The following is a 20,613-nucleotide window of genomic DNA, read 5'->3' as shown; positions in this document are numbered from 1 at the left end:
TGACTCCCAGTAACAGTAAGTTGTATTATGACTGGGTCTCCTTCCCGTCAGAGGAGTATATTTGAGACCCAGGACTCCTGGAGTTACACAGCACTGCCTGCTGATTGAATCCTGTAACTGCACCAGCAACCGAGCCAGATTCCAGCTGCACAAATCCAGCTGCATTTCTCACCCAGATGACTGTACTGTTTTATCCCCCATCCAGCTGGTGGTCCATGTAGTATTTCTGCTCATTCAACAAAGTCTGTCATCACAAGCATCAATTTCAATGTCAAGTACTAACCCATCAGAGTGAAACTTGATCATCAAATGTAGTCACAGCCAGAATGAATACTATTTAGTTAATCATTGAAAGGGGGAAAAAAAACTCTAAAGCACTATTCTGCTCTACTCTGGGATGGAGTCACAGAACTACTCCTCCTCTTTCTCTCTTAATGAGCTTGAATGAGTGCCCCCCCTCCCCTTACCCCATGACCCCCTCCTCTCAACCCTCTCCCCCTTCCTCCTCCCCCTCCTCCTCGTCACACACACCCCAAAACCTCCCCCTCTCATTAAAACAACAAGCCAACCTGGAGCAGCCCGGTAAAGGGGCTTTGGGACAGCTGAACAGCACCAGTGACTTGTGGCCACTTCTCTCCTCTTGCCTTGGCTGCTTGGATTGACTATCCTCACACAAATGCCCCAAAAGACTGACAAGTAAAACTTTGAGCCCTTTAATGATTGCTGGAAGATTTTTTTTCCCTCCTTATTTTGAAAATGAGTGCCGCTGTCAAAACCGATGGCTGCTTCTTTTTAAGGCTTTTAAAACATGCATGAACATGTTGATAGAGAAAGATTCCTACAATTTACAGTCAATTTTTTATGCATACTTTTTTACATTGATGCCGAAATTGACTGACATTATTATGTTTACAAGAGGCATGTGGTGCCATTATAGTGACATACAAGAAGAAATTGACCATTTTTCCTGAGCATCCAACGTTGAGGACACGTCCCAATTAATTGTTCATTCTTCTTCTTTTGATTTTGATTTTTGATTTTTTAAATCAAAACATTGAGAGGATTCATGAGAGTCACGCGAGTGTCCTGTGAAACTTTATCGAGACTTTCCCTCTCATTGGAGAGGTACCGCAACCGCAAGCATCGGAGTTGACCGCATCTCTTCACCGAGGACCAGCGAGCGGACGACGGCTGCCTCAAGGTAGGTGGCGTCATCACGACTCATTCAAGTCAAGCTGCACGTTTGCATTTATGTAGCATTAAATGGTGCTATTTGAGCCCGTAACTGAATTACGTTGAAAGTTTTGGGGGCATGTGATTTTTTTCAACGCATCTCCAGTTGCTTTTACGGTGAAATGAAGGGGCTACTGCTTTTTCTTGTTTGGCATCTAAATTGCTGGATACCATGCCGTCTGTGGACTGAAGAAAACATGCAAGTGTAAATGACTCTTTTCATTCATGTAAAACCACACATGGCTGAACTAGTAATTAAAACCAGAGCATACATGCAGTATTTGGTTGAAGACGTCAGTAGCATTTACGTCATTAACTTGTATGTGTGCGCCAATGGGAAGGCTTCGTTTGGATCCGGTTGACGTCATTCAGGAGGCGCGTAATTTGACATGTTAGACGATCATTTCATTGAAATTAAATCGATTTTAATAATTAGGGCTCATTTAACAAAGCAGACATAGTTTGACCGCTGATCCTTCCCGATTGTGTTCAGAAATAAAACATAAAAACATCATTACAGTTTTCTCTACGTGACCGTCACCTTTCCAGCGAAGCTATCATTTCACATACTTTCTTACTCATTATTGCCATTGTAGTCTTCAAAACCGTAACACAAATTTAGGTCTGTCACAGTCATTTGACCTTCTGTGCTACAACCCATTATATATTCAGAATGAGGCTATGCTGTTTACATTAAAATACTGAAATGTTGAGAGGACCACCTCTGTATTTTAGCTAAGACACATTAGAAGTGCAATAAATATCTAAGTATAGTAGTTTTTATGTGGACACAGAACCTCGTTAAACCAAATCCCATGCAATAAACACTTACAACAAAGTAATTTAGTCACAGTTTAACTCCAGCCATCATCTCTCAATGCCATCTTAATAATGTAGCACCAATACATCAAACTACATTGGCATAGTTTATCTAATTATCACCTGTATTATTTTCTTAATGTATGCACATGCCCTTTGTTCACCTTTGTACCGAGTAAACCCAACTGAATGCCAACGTTGTTTCTCGAATGTCTTCATTCTTCAGATTAGTGGTACAGTAAGGACTTTCTCATGTACATTTGAAGCAATGTACTGCAGATGACAGTTAGTAGTACACTGTAGAATTAAAGCAGTGCCAGAAAGTGTTAGAAGTTGTTTTCACGGTCAAACACTCAACTCATCTGCGTCCAAATAGAGCAGAAAGCAGTTTGGTGTTCAAGAGAGGAAGGCATTCCATGACTGGTCCCCATTAAGGCTCCCAATATTCCTTAAGCCTCAGGGCTGCAAGATTACAACTACTGAAGTGAGAGGGAGCGCCTTGAATCCCTCCCAAACATACATCACCACCTACCTCATCTATGTTGCGTCAAAGCAGCACTTTTTTTTTCTTTACCCTCATTTGTAGTTAAAGTAGCAGCAGGAAAGCCGCATGTAGCCAAACAGTGATGGTGAAAATTTTATGCGAGCAAGATTCTAGGTTCAAATCTGTCCACTACCTCATTCTGAGTCACACAGGGAGTACTGATGACACCACTGAGGTCCAAGAGTGACAGTGTACTGTAAAATAACCCAACAGCTATAAACACTGGTGCTTTGTAAAATTGTTGTGCTTGCAAAACACCCATGACTAACAGTTCAGCATTGAAAATCCAAGTTTTAAATGCTGTTATTTATATTTTCTCTTGTAACTGATTGTGACTTACGTATCTGTTATCTCTTCGCCTATGTGATAATTCAGTACAAGACAATATAAATACAATTTTCAACCAAGTAGTCGGGAAGCAGTTGCTTTACAAGGAGATACGGATACCAGTGTACTTCCAGATAGGACAACAGTCAGTGTGGTATAAGAGAGACCCAAGTTAGATCTACAGTATGAAAGTGCCAATGATTTAAAGATTTGCTGAAATAGAATGTGTGTCATTTTATTTTAATCTCTAAGGAAATTATTCTGTCATTTTGAAATCATGGGCAAATAATTACATGTTACCAACAAAAGCACTTTCTTGACATAATGATTTTGCATTAACTTGTCATATATCTGTTTCCTAAACAGTATACAAAGAAAACCGATAATTACTCAGTGAAATAGGATTGTATTGACGGGCGGTTGAAGTTGAGTTGTGATTTTGTTGGGTTTCGACATAATATCAGAGGCATAACAGAGGCGAACGCTGACAGCCTTGACCAGAGTATGAAAGTTAACACCTGGGACCCACTGTCCACTCCCCGTTTGTGTTCAAAATAAAATTGTCACTGTTGTGCTGACGTTGCCACGTATCTGATTATTCTAATGGGCAAAGCTGCAGCTGCTATATTTATGCGCTTTTCTGCACGTTCTGCCTAAAAGGCACAGGCTAATAAATACTGACTCAATCAACTGTTAGACCTCTGCTGCTGCTATTGACTGGGTATTGGGTGAAAACAGCTATTCATTCTCAGCTGATCAATCTGCCAGAAGACCTAAATTGGCCACAGTGCTCTAACTGAAAATAAATCGAGCCAGCTTTACTAGTCTTCCTTTCTCCCCCCTCCTTCTTTTGATGACTCCTATCCCTCCCTCATGAACAAACGCTGAGCCACTTTCTCACTTTTTTTTTTTTTTTTTTGCTGTACACTGTAGCCATCGATCTCCTTTTGGAATCACTACCTGTTTAGTCTCCCTTCAATAGAACTCATAAATAAACTATGTCATAGCAATGACTTAAATGTGCCATATTTTACCAAACCAGTTTTTTTTTTTGTATTTGGGATGTAATATTGTCTCTATGGTGCCTCAGTAAACATCTGAAATATGAAATAAAATCATCCACATATTCCTGATTTCCAGACGTTTTTCTGTGGAAAGGCCTGAAATCAGGTCACTCGAATTTCTCAAGCTTATCTATGTCACTAGTGAAGATCTCTGCATACCTCTCCACTCCGAGCCAGCACTGTCAACATAACAAAAACATGTGCTCTCACAAGCGGGTCTTCAACATGGAGGCAACCAATCAGAGGTAAGGGGGCGGTCTTAGCCAAATATGGACAAAATGGTTACAAAACTGGGTCAAACAGAAGTAACTGTCAGAGGGGCCTTTTCTGGACACTCATACGACAAAAGCAAAGTTAAAAAAAAAAAAAGAAATTAACACTTTTATACTAAATCCATGTTAGAGAGTCACTCTACAGAGGTCTAAATAGCCTAAATATGGGACCTTTAATATGCGGGCATGTGCACACATAAACACAAAATGGTGCTCAAGCACTTGCCCTTTTGGCCTGAATGAAAAAAGTGCTCTCTTTGCTGCAGCCCTTTTTTTTCTTCATTCATATATTCAGAAAAATAAAAATTACCCTTTCTATCATCAATTCCACTTTGGATGGGACTGTTGTAAACCGAGGACTCCCGTTATGCCTTTCATTACCCTAGTAACACACAGTAAACATGAGTGTAAAGACCATCCTCAAGAAGTACAATAGTACTAAATATTGGTTTAATCAAACTTCAAGAATATTTTTATACTGTACTTTATTTATCGAATAACAATAATTCCATGAGGACCTTTACTGTAAAAGTAGGAAAAAGTGTCATGTTGAAACATTCAACTTTTTCCAGGTAGCAACAAGCCATTCTTCCTTGGTGAACCCCCAACGTTAAATGAGCTGAAAGTAGCACTTTCTCCACCCAGCATTTGGATACAGACATAATTAGGCCAGCTCTAAAATGTATTTTAATCCAATGCATATGAACTGAGACTTCAGAGATGAGTGTGAAAACATGGAGAGACCGAACTTTCATTGACCCAATTAATTTGTGCATGTAAACATTGCATTGTATGTCTGCCAGTTGCGGTCCAGTCAGCCTGATTCCAATCATGTGAGGGAGCAGGTCTGTGTTGCTCACAACAGCACACTGACCCAATGGTTGTTTATGACAAGTAGCTTGCAAGTGCCAACTTTGAAAATCCACTTCTCTTTCTATAAAACATAAGCCCTGAGAGCACTGAATGATCCAATTTCAACACTCTATTGCACTGGTGTCAAACTCAAGGCCCGGGGGCCAAATCTGGCCCGCCAAGTCATGTCATGTGGTCACGTGAAAGCAAATCATCTGTGTCAACTTTCATGATTCTGGCTCAAATTCTCATTAAAAAAAAAAATATATTTTACATTTTCTGTTTACAGTAACTTGAACAATAGTTGAACAAACTATTATCATTGACTTCGGATTTCAAAACTAGGTATCCATCAATTTGTTGTGTGTATGTAATAATATTATGAGGCGACTAAACATTTATATGGTTTCACAGTCAACGGCCCTCTGAGGGAAACCATGACTACAATGTGGCCCGCGACAAAAATGAGTTTGACATACCTGCTCTATTGTATCATATTAGAAGGCTAAGTTTCATCCCCATTTTTATGTTTGTGAACAAGATTTTGGAATAAAAAATTAACTGACATAAACAACTACATTATGGCTGAATTTACCCTGTCGGTCGTCAATGCCAAAGTCCGACTTTTATGCCCGTATCTAGGTTTTGACTACCGGTATTTACTATATACATCTGCATTAAATGATCCATATACACCCCACAGTTAGTGTTTATCCATGATTTATCACATTGGCAGCTATCAGATTAAAATCTTGATTTTTATCTAAATATGAACAAGGCTTGTGTTGGAAGATATCCAATTCCATGCCTTATTTTCACTTGCATATCCTAACCAGACTGGGCTACATTGGAGGGGAAAATTGTATGTGAACCATGTAGTGTAAATCGAGTCTTAGGTGGAGAGCGGAATAAAGGTGGATTTTTTTCCCACTTTTGTTGGATCATTGCGAGATCAGGCATTCCAGATATTTCCCTAAATTTTTCACAGAATAATCCACGTCAAAATTCAAGTATATGCAAGAGGTTGGTAGCTATAAATGTGTACAGCTTGGTTCTGTTCCATATTAAGACTGTTCTTGGCAGCAGAGTTATAATAGTTTTGGTTTTCCCATTATATTTAGTTTTGACTTTTCTTTTTCAAATTCAGTTAATTTTTAGTTTTTAGAGCAGGTTTGTTAGTTTTTATCAGGTTTTATTTTTTCAAAAATGCTTAGTTTTAGTTTAGCTTTTATTAGTTTCAGTATTAGTTTTAGTTTTTTTATCCGGGGTGTCAAGTGCAAGATAAAAAAGATCAAGTATTTTGTAGACCTTAATAACCTTGCTTGGAAGAGGTGTGTGTTTCACTGAGTGTTTTACAGTACACAAAGAACAGGTTGTGTGTCATGTCTCATTCAAATCCCTCAGAAGACACATTTTCAGCAGGATACAAAAATGTATTGATTTATCCTACAGTGCAGCAAAAAGAAGCACAAAAATTACAGTTGATAATGACTCCTAGTTGCTTTTCTGCATCATTTTCTGATGAGGGTCATGGTAGATTCTCCTGCATCCTCCATCCGTCAGGAGGCCCATTTCTAAATGTAATGGCTTTAAAATACTTCCTCCACCCCAGTGCGCGTGCATACATGTACACAAACATGCACACACTCAAATCCTGGCACCTGTCTCTTTTTTTTTCCCAGACTAACATTTGAGTTGGATGTGCAATAAGCAGCCATGGGGGAGTCGGTGTTTTATGTCCATTACTTTAAAGTCCTGACAGCTGATGGCTGAGTCAGGCATGCATCAGAAAATAAACTTGATCATCGATCAAAACAAATTATACTGAGCACTAATGACACACACCATGGAAACACACTCCACTGTTGTATTAAGTTCCACTGGGCCTTGAAAGTAGTCCTCTGCCAACAGGGATTCCACCATGTCTTCCTGTATGCAGTGCACATGCATACATGCTCTTCCACATGTCACATCCATGTGACAAACATAGTTACATTAGTTTATTTTGTAATTGTATTATTTTCAAGACAGAAACGTGAAGGGGGCGCCAGTGGGCGTCACAAATTATTTTATAATTATAATTAAATATATTTAATCGAACCCAAGGACAAAAAACTCTGTTACATTGTGTAATCAACATTTTCTTTACAAAACCCCACACTAATAAAAGCTGACGTGTTCCTCTGTCGGTGTGTGTTAAGTACTCTGACTGGAAGGAATTAATCACACTTATTATTGGTGTTTGTCTAATAATCCATCAATTTCATTCATTCGCTGTACCACTTTTACTACGTTTGGCCGTCCATCCATTTTTTATATACACAGGGCCAAATTCTCCTGTGCGCGTAAGTCAGAAAAGGTGCACAGATGCTACGCGATAATGAAAACGCTCACCGTCGCTTAATGTCAGAAAAACTATCATCAATCATCACCAAACACTGATGTGTACATCTCTACTGATGCCCCTTTCCACCTCTGAAAATATCGGAACAATATATATATATATATATATATATATATATATATATATACATGGTGGGCGACAAGTTAGCATGTCCGTCTCACAGTTCAGAGGTCATGGGTTCGTACCTGGGTTCCATCCTTCTTGTGTGGAATTTGCATGTTCTCCCTTTGCTTGTGTGGATTTTTTCTGGATACTCCGGTGTCCTTCAACATTCAAAAAAACGTGCACTTTTAGGATTAGTTAAAGACTAAATTCTCCATAGATGTGAATGTGAGCGTGAACTGTTGTTTGGCTGGCGTCCAGTCCAGGGTGTACCCCGCCTGGAGCCAGCTGGGATAGACTGTAGCACACCCGTGACCCTAATGACGATAAGCAGTATTGAAGCTCTCATTGAGGCGTAGTTGTTGCACTGATAAATTCTCTTTTGTAAACTGCACTAGATGTGATCCCAACCCATAATGGTATTTGTGTAAATAGAGAAAAAGGGAAAAGACAATCAATAGAATGTCATATAAAAACACTGAAGTGACATTTCTAAATGCTTTAAAAAGTTCAAAGTAACTCAGATGAGGGTGGGAGTACCATCATGCTGATGCTATAATGTAAAAACTCTAATTTTCTATTATGTTGGAATTCACTGCTTGATATTTTCTCCAGTTTAGCAGATATTCAAAGCCTCACCATTCCCCCAGTGACCAACATGCAATGCAAACGTCAAGGCTGCTGACTCTCCAAACACGTCCATCTGTCGTTATGTTGCTTGGCTGGGAAACTTCAGGAGAACAGACATTGTTATTATTTTAAACAGCCAACGCAGCCTTCTCCAGACCACTGTTAACATACATTCAGTAATTCATGCTTTTCATTCATCTCAAACACAAACCCCACTCTCCACCCATACAAGATTTGTAACTTCTGACCTTGTGTGAAATGGAGCCAAAGGGAGTTTTACTCAATAAACTAATAGTGACATCAGAATGACACGGCTAAAACGTCCAACACATGCATGCACAGCAAGTGACAACATTCGCAAGTGGCAAATTTCAAAACCAAACAATGAACTGTGATATCATCAACATTCTTGATGGAGAGACATTCTCTTCATGCATTGACGCACGCTTTCACTGTCAGATCCTCCTCATTTTATGTCACAGGAAATTGGGTCAACTTTAGAGGAACTATTACGACTGACTTTTTATCTGGTGTTTGCGTTAACTTCCACACTTTGCCAACTGGTGATCTGACCTTTGGTTTAGATCTTAGACTCAAAAGGGCTTATGACATGCTAAGAACAAAGTCTTCTTACAAGTTGAAAGTTCGAAGAGTGTCATCCCCGCCAGATTACTGAATTCACACATATCCTAAAAGTTTGACACCTTACATTTTGCCACCCTGTTTAGAGCAGTGACACTGCAGCAAATTGTGAATGTCTGTGGTAAAGAAATGGAATTTCACACCCTATTTTCTCATGAAAACCACTTCGACAAGCATTTCATGTGTGTAAAGTGCTGACCATGTATGTTTCATGTCATCCATGCATTTGTGGCAGTTTGTATCGGGCGCTCCCGCTGTTAAAAAACAAACTTAAGAGGTGAACTAGAAAGACCAAACCCTCTTAAGGTGTCGATGTGTCTTTGTCAGGCGTATGGTGAGCTGTCATGGTGGTATCAGAAGATTAAATTTGTTTCCTGACTTCTAGTGGCAACGGCTAACATTTATCTTATTATGTCTAAATTACGTATAATGATTTTGATTGGTGTACTTGTTCCAAGCTGGGGCTGGGTTCATTGAAAGTTGATCCAAAAAGAAAGGTTAAAGGGGTTTATTCTACTCCAACTGTCTTGTAAAACATTGTACACATACAATAGAAGCTAACAGACCGCTGAACAGCTGAAGGGGGTCTAGGTTGATGTGTGTATATTTACATAAACATAATTTGCTCTGGTCTAATGAGCTTTTATGTGTGCATTTGTCTTCAGCGTGCATGAATAGAGTGTGAATAAGGGGTCTTGTAATAGGAGTGTCTAACATTAATAGCCTCGGCACGTGCCAGAAGAGGCCTGCTACACTACTTGGGGTCTTTTCATCCAATAATGAAAAGAACAAGGCATTATTTGAGAACCAAGAACTTTCTGGACTTCTCCTTCCTTGTTAATTGCCTTTTCACTCCTCTTCCAGTCTCACAGCGCACTGAAGTCTCAGGGGTTGCTATATTGTTCTTTTCCTGTCAATAAGCATTTGATTGTTCTAGTCTGTCTCCATCATTTCCCCCCTCACTACAACTTTCTTGTATATTTTGATAGTCGTACCCCTCATCTGAATACAATTATTGTTGATCCAGGTAATTATATATTTTGTGAGATACACATTATATTATGCTGTCATTAATATTTGGACATTGGCTATTATAACTATAGGGACTGGAAAAAAGAGGAAAATATGGTGCACTTGTTTCAATATCCAATCTCCTAGAAGGTTCTGCAAGATTTTGAGGAAGAAAGTCGACGGTCACAAATGTAAAATACGAGGGCCTGGCTCACAATCTCCATCCCAGTTCATCCAAATGGTGTTTGATGTTGTGGAGGTTTGTGTATGCGTGTTTGCATGTGTGTGGGTGTGTATAAATGGCGAACAGTTGCTTGGGGGAGTTTTTTTTTTTTTTTAAATATCCAGGAAAGTAGCAGCATAGATCTTTGAAGAGAGAGAGTTCCACAGGTAGAGCGTTTGCGGCAATGAAGGGTCTGTCACCAAATGTCACAACAAACTATAGACCACACACGTGGTTATTTTTTTTCCCTTGTCATGGGGTCCCTCACATTTCAAAAATTGGTTTACATGTTAAAAATCGATTTGCGTTTACCCACTTTTGTGACATACTTTTCATGCTCCAGTATATATCTTTTTTTTATATATTACACAGTAGATTTAATCACACTTTCTTTGCAAGTAAGAGAACACACATCGCACATACACAGTACGAGAAAACTCAAAAGCTCTTGTCTTTTTCTTCCCACGGAGATATAAACAGATGACATCACAGGGTGGTCCGCTTTGCACTGAGCCACGCTGAGTGGGTCTCTGGTGAGCTGCCAAACAGATGGCGGTAGCAATATAATGACTGCTGGAAAGAGGTCTGCGAGCGGAGCAATTTCATAGAAATCTGTCATTTATTGTTGAGACAAATGCATAGAGGCTTGTCTTTATTGTTCCCTACATAAAAAGCAATTACTTTGATTGGCAAACAGCCCTCAAGTCAGATATTTCTGTATTGGGTGTTTCATTAGAAAAAAAGTGGATAAAAAAAAAAGACTTGGAACCTAAATGTTTTGCATTGGTTTTTAATTAGTTCAAAAAGTCCTGTAATGTGTTCCAACATACACACAACAAGAGAGTTGAAACAATTGGCTACACTCAACTCTCCGACCATTAAACAGACAATTTAGTCAGCGTCAATAGAGAGGACGTTTTTAAAATTATTATTCTTTACCTGGGTTCGCACTAAATGAAGTCTTTTGCATTTACAATATATATTGCATGGTAGTCGAAAGGTTTTGGGCTCAAATCTCATCTCAGGCATTACTTTGCTTCAGTACTTACTTTTTTCCCACATTCCAAAAACATTCTTGCTTCTTAGTTTAATTGAAAACTTGATCTTGTCTATCGGAGTAAAATGTGAGTGTGAATCGATGTTCGTCATATGTGTCTTCCAATTTACTGCCGACCAGTGTAAGGTGTACTCTATCCCCCTCAAATCCAAAGTCAGCCAGGAGACCCTCCATGTGTGCATATAGGTAAATCTTAATAAATATAAGCTTCCCAATAATGGGACGATAAGATGATTGAGATGAAAGAAGTGCTTGTGATTTGGCAGCCTGCTACAATAACCTGATTTTCTCTTTAATTTGGAGTTTTCCACCTTTTTTGTCATTTAATGTTCATTTTACATCATGCTAACCCATTTTGGACTATACAGTGCTACAACCACGAGGAGCTTTGGCCCATAGTGAAGCCATTCAGCAAATAATACATCCCGGAGGGTTTATGGAAATGGATGAGAGCTGGTGCTGAAATTAAGTAAAGTGAAGGGAGAGTGAGGACTAAATGGGACAGGACAATTGAATCAATCTTTGTGTATGCATACTCACCAACGGACAAACTTTCAGCTGTTAGAAAACTGCAGTTGTTTACATTAGAACTCAGCTTGTAGCAAATGTGAGTGATGTCATGCACAATATGATTGCGATATTATAATTTCAGTATCCTGACCATAGACATCTATGATCCCAGCGCTCTCCTACTGGTCATTGGAGACTTCAGTCTTTCTCCTCTCTCTCATCTACTAACAGCTTCGCACAACATGTGCAACAAGAGGGAATAAAATTCTGCAACCCCCTTTATGCTAGATGCCAATGTAAAGGAGTCTTTTGTATATTTTAATCAGAAAATAAAAATTGTTTTAGTTATATATTAGTATACTATTATTATATTTAATATTTTCTTTGAAATTTCATGTACATCACGATGTTACAAATGTGATTGTTGTTAAAGGGATCTACAAATAAATTTAAGTTGAGTTGAGTTCCCAATGGTGTTTAATTGGTTGAGCATAATAATATGTCTGAATCCCATTGGACTCAAATTGCAGTAAAACCTGTGAATTGTTCTATGACAGTCATTAATCCTTTGCATTTCTCTCCCAACCCAGATGAGTTGTCAACAAGTCCTCACCTATCTGCGGATATTTGGGACCACAATGTTTGGTGTTTCACTCCTGGTGGGCATCTCCACTGCTTACATCATGGGCTACCAGTTCTTCACCACAGCCCACAATCATCTGTCCTTTGGACTGTATGGAGCTATCTTGGTTGTCCATCTCATCATCCAGAGCCTCTTTGCACTCTTAGAACATCGAAATATGAAGCGGTCTTTAGAGACGCCAATCAAACTGAATAAAACTTTAGCACTATGCATTGCAGCATTTCAAGAGGACCCAAACTACCTGAGGAAATGCCTGGTGTCAGTAAAAAGGCTGACATACCCTGGAATCAAAGTCATCTTGGTGGTCGATGGTAACTCAGATGACGACCTGTATATGATGGAAATTTTCAAAGAAATCATGGGATGGGACAAGGTCGCCACATATGTGTGGAGGAGTAACTTTCACAGCAGGGGGCCAGAGGAGACAGATGAGAGCTACGCTGAGAGCCTTCAGCAAGTCTCGAGACTGGTCCTAAACAACAAGTGTGTGTGTGTCATGCAGAAGTGGGGCGGCAAGAGAGAAGTCATGTACACAGCCTTTAAAGCGCTTGGAAGGAGTGTTGACTATGTCCAGGTGAGAATGTAAAACTACACTGAAATGGAAAATGAAATGAAAAATGTAAATGGTACATAATACACAATTGTATAACAGGTACAATCTCCATTATCTTTGTCAGTGTCCATAATCCGGAATTATAAGTACAGAAAAGACATGTACAGTTAGCAACAGAAGGCAACGACGGAATGTAGGTTACAGTATATTGAGAACGGAGGTAAAGTGAACAAATGTCACTTGAGGATTCAGGTGGACAGAGAAGACACATTTTATATTTATGTTTTCTCCAATATTTAATGAATAACCTTATGAGATGCTCCAAAGAAAAACCTTTAGTTATGATGTTAAAGGTCTGCAAGTCTTTAAATGCTTCAAATAATATTACCTTTATTTCTGGGGAACTTTTTAAAATAAATTGAAAATAATAAAGACATTAAATTAACAATTAACTAAAAGTGAGCTTTTAGAAGAGATGCAAAAGAAGACAATAATGAAGCCTGTCTGATACCGCGAGGAAGAGCCTTTCACAGACAAAGAGCTTGAACCGCTGATGCACCATCTATTTATTCCATGGAGACCTGCAGACAGGATTCAGCCAGTAAAGCCACACCCGACGATGTCAGGCTCTTGGAGTTAGTTGCTCTGATCGTTTAGTGCTTTAAAAACAATCACAAGTATTTTAAAATCCGTTCTAAAACTCACAGATAGTCGGAAAAGGGCAGCAAGGACTGCTTGAAGGCGGGAGCATTATGATGTATTGTTATAATTTTATTTTCATCTAACCTAGATTAAATGAAGGCTTGGATAACCATTTCTAGGTTTGACAGAAGGAGAAACGGTTTGGTTTTGGTAATCTGCCCGAGTTGTGTAAAGTATGGCTGAATCACTTTGGTTACCTGGAAGTCGAACAGAGGTCAAAATTACACCTCAGTTACATGCCTCCTTGCAAATGTTTTTCAATAAGATACCTACTAATGCGTACTCTTACTAAGGAATCACATGTACAAGATATGCATTTTAAAACGGGTTCAGGTAGTACAATGACCATTTATAGAAGAAAATTAACAAATGCCTTGATTTAGGAGCAGAGGTAAGTACAGTAGACAAATATTGCAATTAGACAAGAGTACTTTTGTTTTAGAATAAATAATATGAATCAAGTAGGCGGCACGTTGGACGACTGGTTAAAGTGTCTGCCACACAGTTCTGAGGACCGGGGTTCAATCCCTGGCCCCACCTGTGTGGAGTTTGCATGTTCTCCCCGTGCCTGCGTGGGTTTTCTCCGGGCACTCCGGTTTCCTCCCACATCCCCAAAACATGCATGGTAGGTTAATTGAAGACTCTAAATTGCCCGTAGGTGTGAAGGTGAGTGTGAATGGTTGTTTGTTTGTATGTGCCCTGCGATTGGCTGGCAAGCAGTTCAGGGTGTACCCCGCCACCTGCCCGATGATAGCTGGGATAGGCTCAAGCACGCCCGCGGCCCTAGTGAGGAGAAGCGGCTCAGAAAATGGATAGATGGATGGATGACGCAAATAAAAGAAAAAGTAGTCCTCCAAATAATTACTTGAGTAAGCGTAAGTACTCAGTCAAAAGAACTACTTAAGTACTGGTGAGTACTTAAGTTGTACTGATTTTTTTTATTTATTTTTTTTAATCAGGGCATTAACGTTGAATAAAATAAAATGTGTGCACGCAACTGATTTATTTTTGTATCTTTTTAAGAGCGGAGGTAAAAATGAACAACTGAAATAAACTTGTATGTGATTGACTTGACGTTTAACTTGCTGCCATCTTGGCCTGGTCACCAGTGCAAAAGAGATGTTCTGTTTTAACTGGTCTTTTACCTGGTGAAATAAAGTTTAAATAAAATAAATAAAAATAAATGTGGTTCCACAAGGATGCACTCCCTCTTATAACTGGTATATGGCTGTGTTCAGAAGTAACAGATAATTTTGAAACTGAGAGTCCACACGCACCTGCCACCATTTCAATTTTTAAGTGAAAAAAACAGCAACACATGCATAGAGCCTTACAGAAACATTATTTGCTTTATCCACTAAAATGACTGAATGAAAAAGTGATTGAGAGAGCGAGAGAGAGAGAGAGAATGAGAGAGAGAGAGATGCATGTTTTACAGTTACTTGTGACCTTAAAATAGTGCTGACACGTGCACAGCCAAAACAACAATAAAACATCAACTTCCTACAAGGTGTTTTCTGAAGTTAGAAGTGGGCTGAAATTTCCAAGTTTGGGCAGGGAGAAACTACGCTGCATGTTGATGTACAAGTGTTTCATAGTCTGTAATGTAAACACAAGTAGCGCGCAGCTAGCATGACTCATTTGTATTTGCCTGCGAAGCCCAATAGAAGACTTTTTGTGTGGACATGTGACTTTCTTGTCGTTTGAGTGGTGAACTTGAGTCAAACATCACTGTGGCAATCACGGTGGATTGGAGCAACGGTGCCCGATGTGGAAGTCGAAGGTGAAAGTCTAAAAATAGATCGCGGAGGCAATTATTGCTAAATGAAAGTATTGAACAGCATGTACATTATTGTAACGGAGTAAAAGTATAATTTCTTCTTAACATAAATACTCAAGTAAAATTAAAAAGTTTGCTTCATTTTTTTTTTTGTTACAATATCAGCCATCGTTTGGTTGATTCTTTGCTTTGTGTTTCGAACAAAAATTTGACCTCAGATCACTGCTCGAGTAAAGTGGGAATAAAAGGAGAGCAAGTCTCTGAAGCACTTTCAGCCGTTTGTCAAGCAGTAAAATCAGTCAAACAAGCTGTAACAGTCATCATCAGGCACCCTATTTGTATAGCAAATAGTTTCTTCACAACAGAGCTTAATAAATTGCAGCTTGACTAAATGAGGGGCATTTTTGAGATCAGCACAAGTGGATGTGGTTTTCTGTCTCTCATCATTTTTCACTCCACCGCACAGACCCAAAGCACAAATACTCACAAGGAGCTACAGTAAACCACAACTCTCTGTGCTAACACGAAGATTAACCTGGTATTGTTCCTGACGTCACTCATTAGGCCATGCCATTGTAAAGGCACACACTACACACTAATGATTCGGCTTGATTAAATTTACAGTAATTAAACTTCATAAATCGATTTTATTTCTTTACATGCTCTTTTATCATGATATATTTTTATACAACATAGTGCTATTTCTTTTCTATTAAAAACACGTAACAAAAAATTTTTTTTGGGGGGGCTGGAATGGATTAATGCCATCTCAGTTCATTGGGGAATATTGATTGTATACATAAGTAAACTGAGTTAAAAGCTTGCTCACTGAACATTTGAATTAATTAGTCAATGTATCACTGTAATCAAAAAATAGAGATTGACCATAACCGGCATTCACTCCCTGGTGCATGGTTAACTTTCAGTACAATGCAGGATTATCATGTCCTTGTTTGATTCACTGTTGGACTTTTGGACCACCACTGGACCAAAGACAATACAGAAAGACAAACAACGTGCAAAAGCTGTTCATCTAAATCAAGCAGGTCAAGCATTTTGCATTGCTGACATACTGTACTTGGTTTTTAACAGGTGTGTGACTCTGACACCATGCTGGATCCAGCATCATCTGTGGAGATGGTAAAGGTTCTTGAAGAAGACTCTATGGTGGGTGGTGTTGGAGGAGATGTGCAGGTAACCAAACAACGATTTTAGACATTATTTGGTTCTACAAGTGATATTTGGATGAGTGGCATGGTGGGCGACTGGTTAGCACATCCGCCCCACAGTTCTGAGGACCTGGGTTCAAATCCGGCCTCGCCTGTGTGGAGTTTGCATGTTCTTCCCGTGCCTGCATGGGCTTTCTCCGCATATTCCGGTTTCCTCCCACGTCCCAAAAACATGCATAGTAGTTTAAATGAGGACTCTAAATTGCCCGTCGGTGTGAATGTGTGTGCGAATGGTTTTTGGTTTATATGTGCCTGTGATTGGCTGACGACCAGTTCAGGGTGTACCCTGCCTCTCACCCAGAGTCAGCTGGGATAGGCTCCAGCACACCCGCGACCCAAGTGAGAATAAGCGGTACAGAAAATGAATGAATATTGTGATGATACCCTCATACCTCTTGTTTGCTCTGTTTTTCCATACATCTCTACCTAGATTCTAAACAAATATGAGTCGTGGATCTCCTTCCTGAGTAGTGTACGATACTGGATGGCCTTCAACATTGAGCGGGCATGCCAGTCTTACTTTGGCTGTGTCCAGTGTATCAGTGGACCCTTAGGAATGTACCGAAACTCACTCCTGCATGAGTTCCTTGAGGACTGGTACAATCAGACCTTCATGGGATCCCACTGCAGTTTTGGGGATGACCGCCATCTTACGAACAGAGTTCTGAGTCTTGGGTATGCAACCAAGTACACGGCACGTTCCAAGTGCCTAACAGAGACACCAATTACATACTTGAGGTGGCTCAATCAGCAGACTAGATGGAGTAAATCCTATTTCCGAGAATGGCTCTACAACTCCATGTGGTTCCACAAGCATCATCTTTGGATGACCTATGAGGCTGTGATTACTGGGTTCTTCCCATTTTTTCTCATTGCCACTGCGATACAACTCTTCTACCAAGGAAGACTTTGGAATATTTTGTTGTTTCTCCTGATTGTGCAAGCAGTGGCATTGATCAAGTCGACATTTGCCAGCTGCCTCAGAGGCAACATTGTCATGGTGTTTATGTCCTTTTATTCCGTACTGTACATGTCAAGCCTGTTGCCAGCCAAAATGTTTGCAATAGCAACAATCAACAAATCTGGATGGGGAACATCTGGGAGGAAAACAATAGTGGTGAACTTCATTGGTCTCATTCCAATTTCAGTTTGGTTCACTATCCTCTTCATTGGGATCATCTACACTACAATACTGCAGACTAAAAAACCCTTTCCTGAATCAGAAATGCTCATTCTGATTATTGGGGCAGTTGTCTATGCCAGTTATTGGGTGATACTGTTGACTTTGTATGCAGTGCTCATAAACAAGTGTGGTAAAAGGAAGAAGGAAACACACTACGATATGGTGCTGGACGTTTGACTTACTTAGGCTACAAAACTTATTTTGTACCACTGAAATGCCTTGTTTTTTTTCCATTCTTAATGACACACTTCTTGGAGATAATCTGATAAAATGAGCATCTCTGGAGTTTTATGTTAAGTTAAACTGCGATGGGCGAAACCAAAATATTCAAACTTGAATGACAAGAATACAAAAATGACAGTGGGTGCTTCGTATTCATTCAGGAGCACCATCACCATCATAGGAAAATATTTTTAGTTAGCTTGCCTATATTTAAGTAAAATGATTTTGTTCATCGGAAGAACAACTTCTATAGCATTGCTATTGGCAAACATGATGAATCAGTATGGCAAGAGGAAGCATTTTTAGTTGGCAGGAAGCATGTGTGGCTTTGCATGGATAGCTACCTCTTACTTGTCATCTTCACTGGGTTTCAGTATTACGTTAGCACATCTCACCTAAAGAAACTAGCTATTACTCATTAAGGTTTTTCTTAACCATTGGGAACTCCAGAGCAAAGCTGTGCAAATATTTGTTTGCCTTAACTAAAAAACGGAATTTCCAAAGTCTCAGCCTCTGCCACGTTGCTTTCTACAATGTCGATGCAAACGGCACATATTGCTGTCAATTGTGTGCAGTTATGCCAATATACTGTATACGATACTTAGTTTGGTGTGTGGAACCGTATTTGTCATTCCATTCTGCGTAGTCGGTCCAGAGGCTATACATTGTTGTACCTTGACAGCATTTTTAATACAAAAGGTTGCAACGACTATAAAATGGAAAGCTGCTTTCTTTCTTTTATTGTTTTCAAGTCATATGGGGACAATCCTGTAATATTTTACCTTTTTTTCTTGAGGAGTTTCATGTAAATGAAACAGATGATCTTCATTCTGATAAGACACCAATTGTTGAGTTTAAAGTATGATATATTGATCTACTAATACCTTTGTTTAAACATTTAAAAAAATCTAAAAATAATTTAAAAAAAAATACTAGGCCAATTAACATTTGTCTGTTGTAGGTTGTGCTTGAGTATACAGTGTAGAATTGCTGTTGAATGAAACCATAGGAAATTTTCTCTCCAAATCCATCTCAGATTTTTTTAATGTCCCACATAGAAGTAGGGATGGGAACTTATAAGAATTTAGCGATTCTGTTATGTAATATGGCTTATGGATATGATTCCTTATCGATTCTCTTGAGAATAAAACAATACAAATGATAGATGATATTATTGATGTCATTATCATTACTGATACGATAATATTAAAGATTTTTCTGCGCAGTGTTGTGTGACTTTATATGCTGAGATAGGTAATATATAGGGATAGGGAGATTATACATATACTGGACGGTTTATAGGTAATTACTGATATGGTATTTTTCCTTACATGAAATTATGGAAATTTTCACTATTGCACTTTTACACAGTACGAGCTAGGCATTTGTTACGCATCCACACTCAGCTCACAAGTGACCCGTGTAACAATAATAGTCACCTCTTGAGCATGTCATTCCAGTGCCCCACTCTCCAGGCATGACTAATCACGTTACGTTCAATCCAACTGTTACACTAATGTAAGCGTGGGTTGACTGGTCATGCCTGGAGAGTAAAGCACAAGTATGACGTTGTTGTGTTACCGTCTCAGACGCTAAAAGGAATTCAATAAACAGAATCATCAGGCAAGTTAACAAAAGATTCCTAGAAAACAGTTTATCGGGATTGGAGTTCTCAAAAAGAACCCGTTTCCAGAAATTACATAATAATATAATCGATTTGATTCCCATCCCTACTTAGAAGTGACCCCCATATGACTTGAACTCAGTATTTTTCTGTATGTTTACAAAGTGAAGAATCTCAAACTGATCACTGATTGGTAGATGTACATTCCACCAGATCAGGTGAAAATGTGACCAGAAGAGAGACTGTGTATCATTGCTGCTGTGACAATTTTATCTTTTTCCAGAAACAATGAATTGTGTTTAAGATGATTATATGTTGAAAATGGGTTTAACACTATATTGTGAATCTATGCCTTTTTCCAAGTTTAATGCAATTCACCAGAAGACATAATTGATATTTTCTATTCTAATGATGTTGTGAATCATGCTTTCTTCATGCCCTTGCTCACTTCCTTTTATCATATGACCTTTCACTACATGTATCTGCTTCAGCACCTAATGACAGATTTAGTGAGAAATGTTTCATTTGTTATGGAATGGTGGGTGAGTCTGTGAAGGGTGTGGGGTGGGTGGGGGTCTATATTTCAGTGGTAAAGACAATGTGACAAGAGTAACCAAAGTACCTAAGAGAATAACTGATCAAATGAAATTGAATAAGGGCACTTGAATGAAGGGAAACAGAATTCTGGAATGGGTCACTATAGCAAAGCACGATGAAGTTTGAGTTTAACTCTTATGCACTTTTACAGTATGTCTCTCCCATTGTCCTTTGTAATGCATGGCATAATCAAGATGAAATACCTCAGTGGTTCTCCATGCAGGATGCCATCCAAAGATTAATGCATTCTAAAGGGCTCATGTAATTTATGATGTTTGTTAGCTATAAAAGTGTCCTTTTTATACGCAGTTTAAAGCTGGATTACTCTGCCTTGTCGACCTTTTGCTGTAGCCGTTTACTTCTTATTTCCTGTATTTCTGTGCATTTTAT

General features: G+C 39.1%; 1 protein-coding gene across 1 annotated transcript; it reads left to right on the top strand.

Moving 5' to 3' along the window:
- Nucleotides 1-942: 942 nt before the first annotated feature.
- Nucleotides 943-20,161, top strand: has2 (hyaluronan synthase 2). Its single transcript, XM_061776769.1, has 4 exons — nucleotides 943-1,201; nucleotides 12,281-12,907; nucleotides 16,461-16,562; nucleotides 17,028-20,161. Exons 2-4 carry the CDS (start codon nucleotides 12,281-12,283, stop codon nucleotides 17,955-17,957), a joined length of 1,659 nt encoding a protein of 552 aa, XP_061632753.1. The 5' UTR covers nucleotides 943-1,201; the 3' UTR covers nucleotides 17,958-20,161.
- Nucleotides 20,162-20,613: the final 452 nt, after the last annotated feature.

The sequence above is a fragment of the Phyllopteryx taeniolatus genome, chromosome 6, assembly GCF_024500385.1.
Source record: "Phyllopteryx taeniolatus isolate TA_2022b chromosome 6, UOR_Ptae_1.2, whole genome shotgun sequence".
Classification (NCBI taxonomy): domain Eukaryota; kingdom Metazoa; phylum Chordata; class Actinopteri; order Syngnathiformes; family Syngnathidae; genus Phyllopteryx; species Phyllopteryx taeniolatus.
The sequence above is the reverse complement of the archived record's forward strand: the minus strand, read 5'-3'. Positions and strand labels throughout refer to the sequence as shown.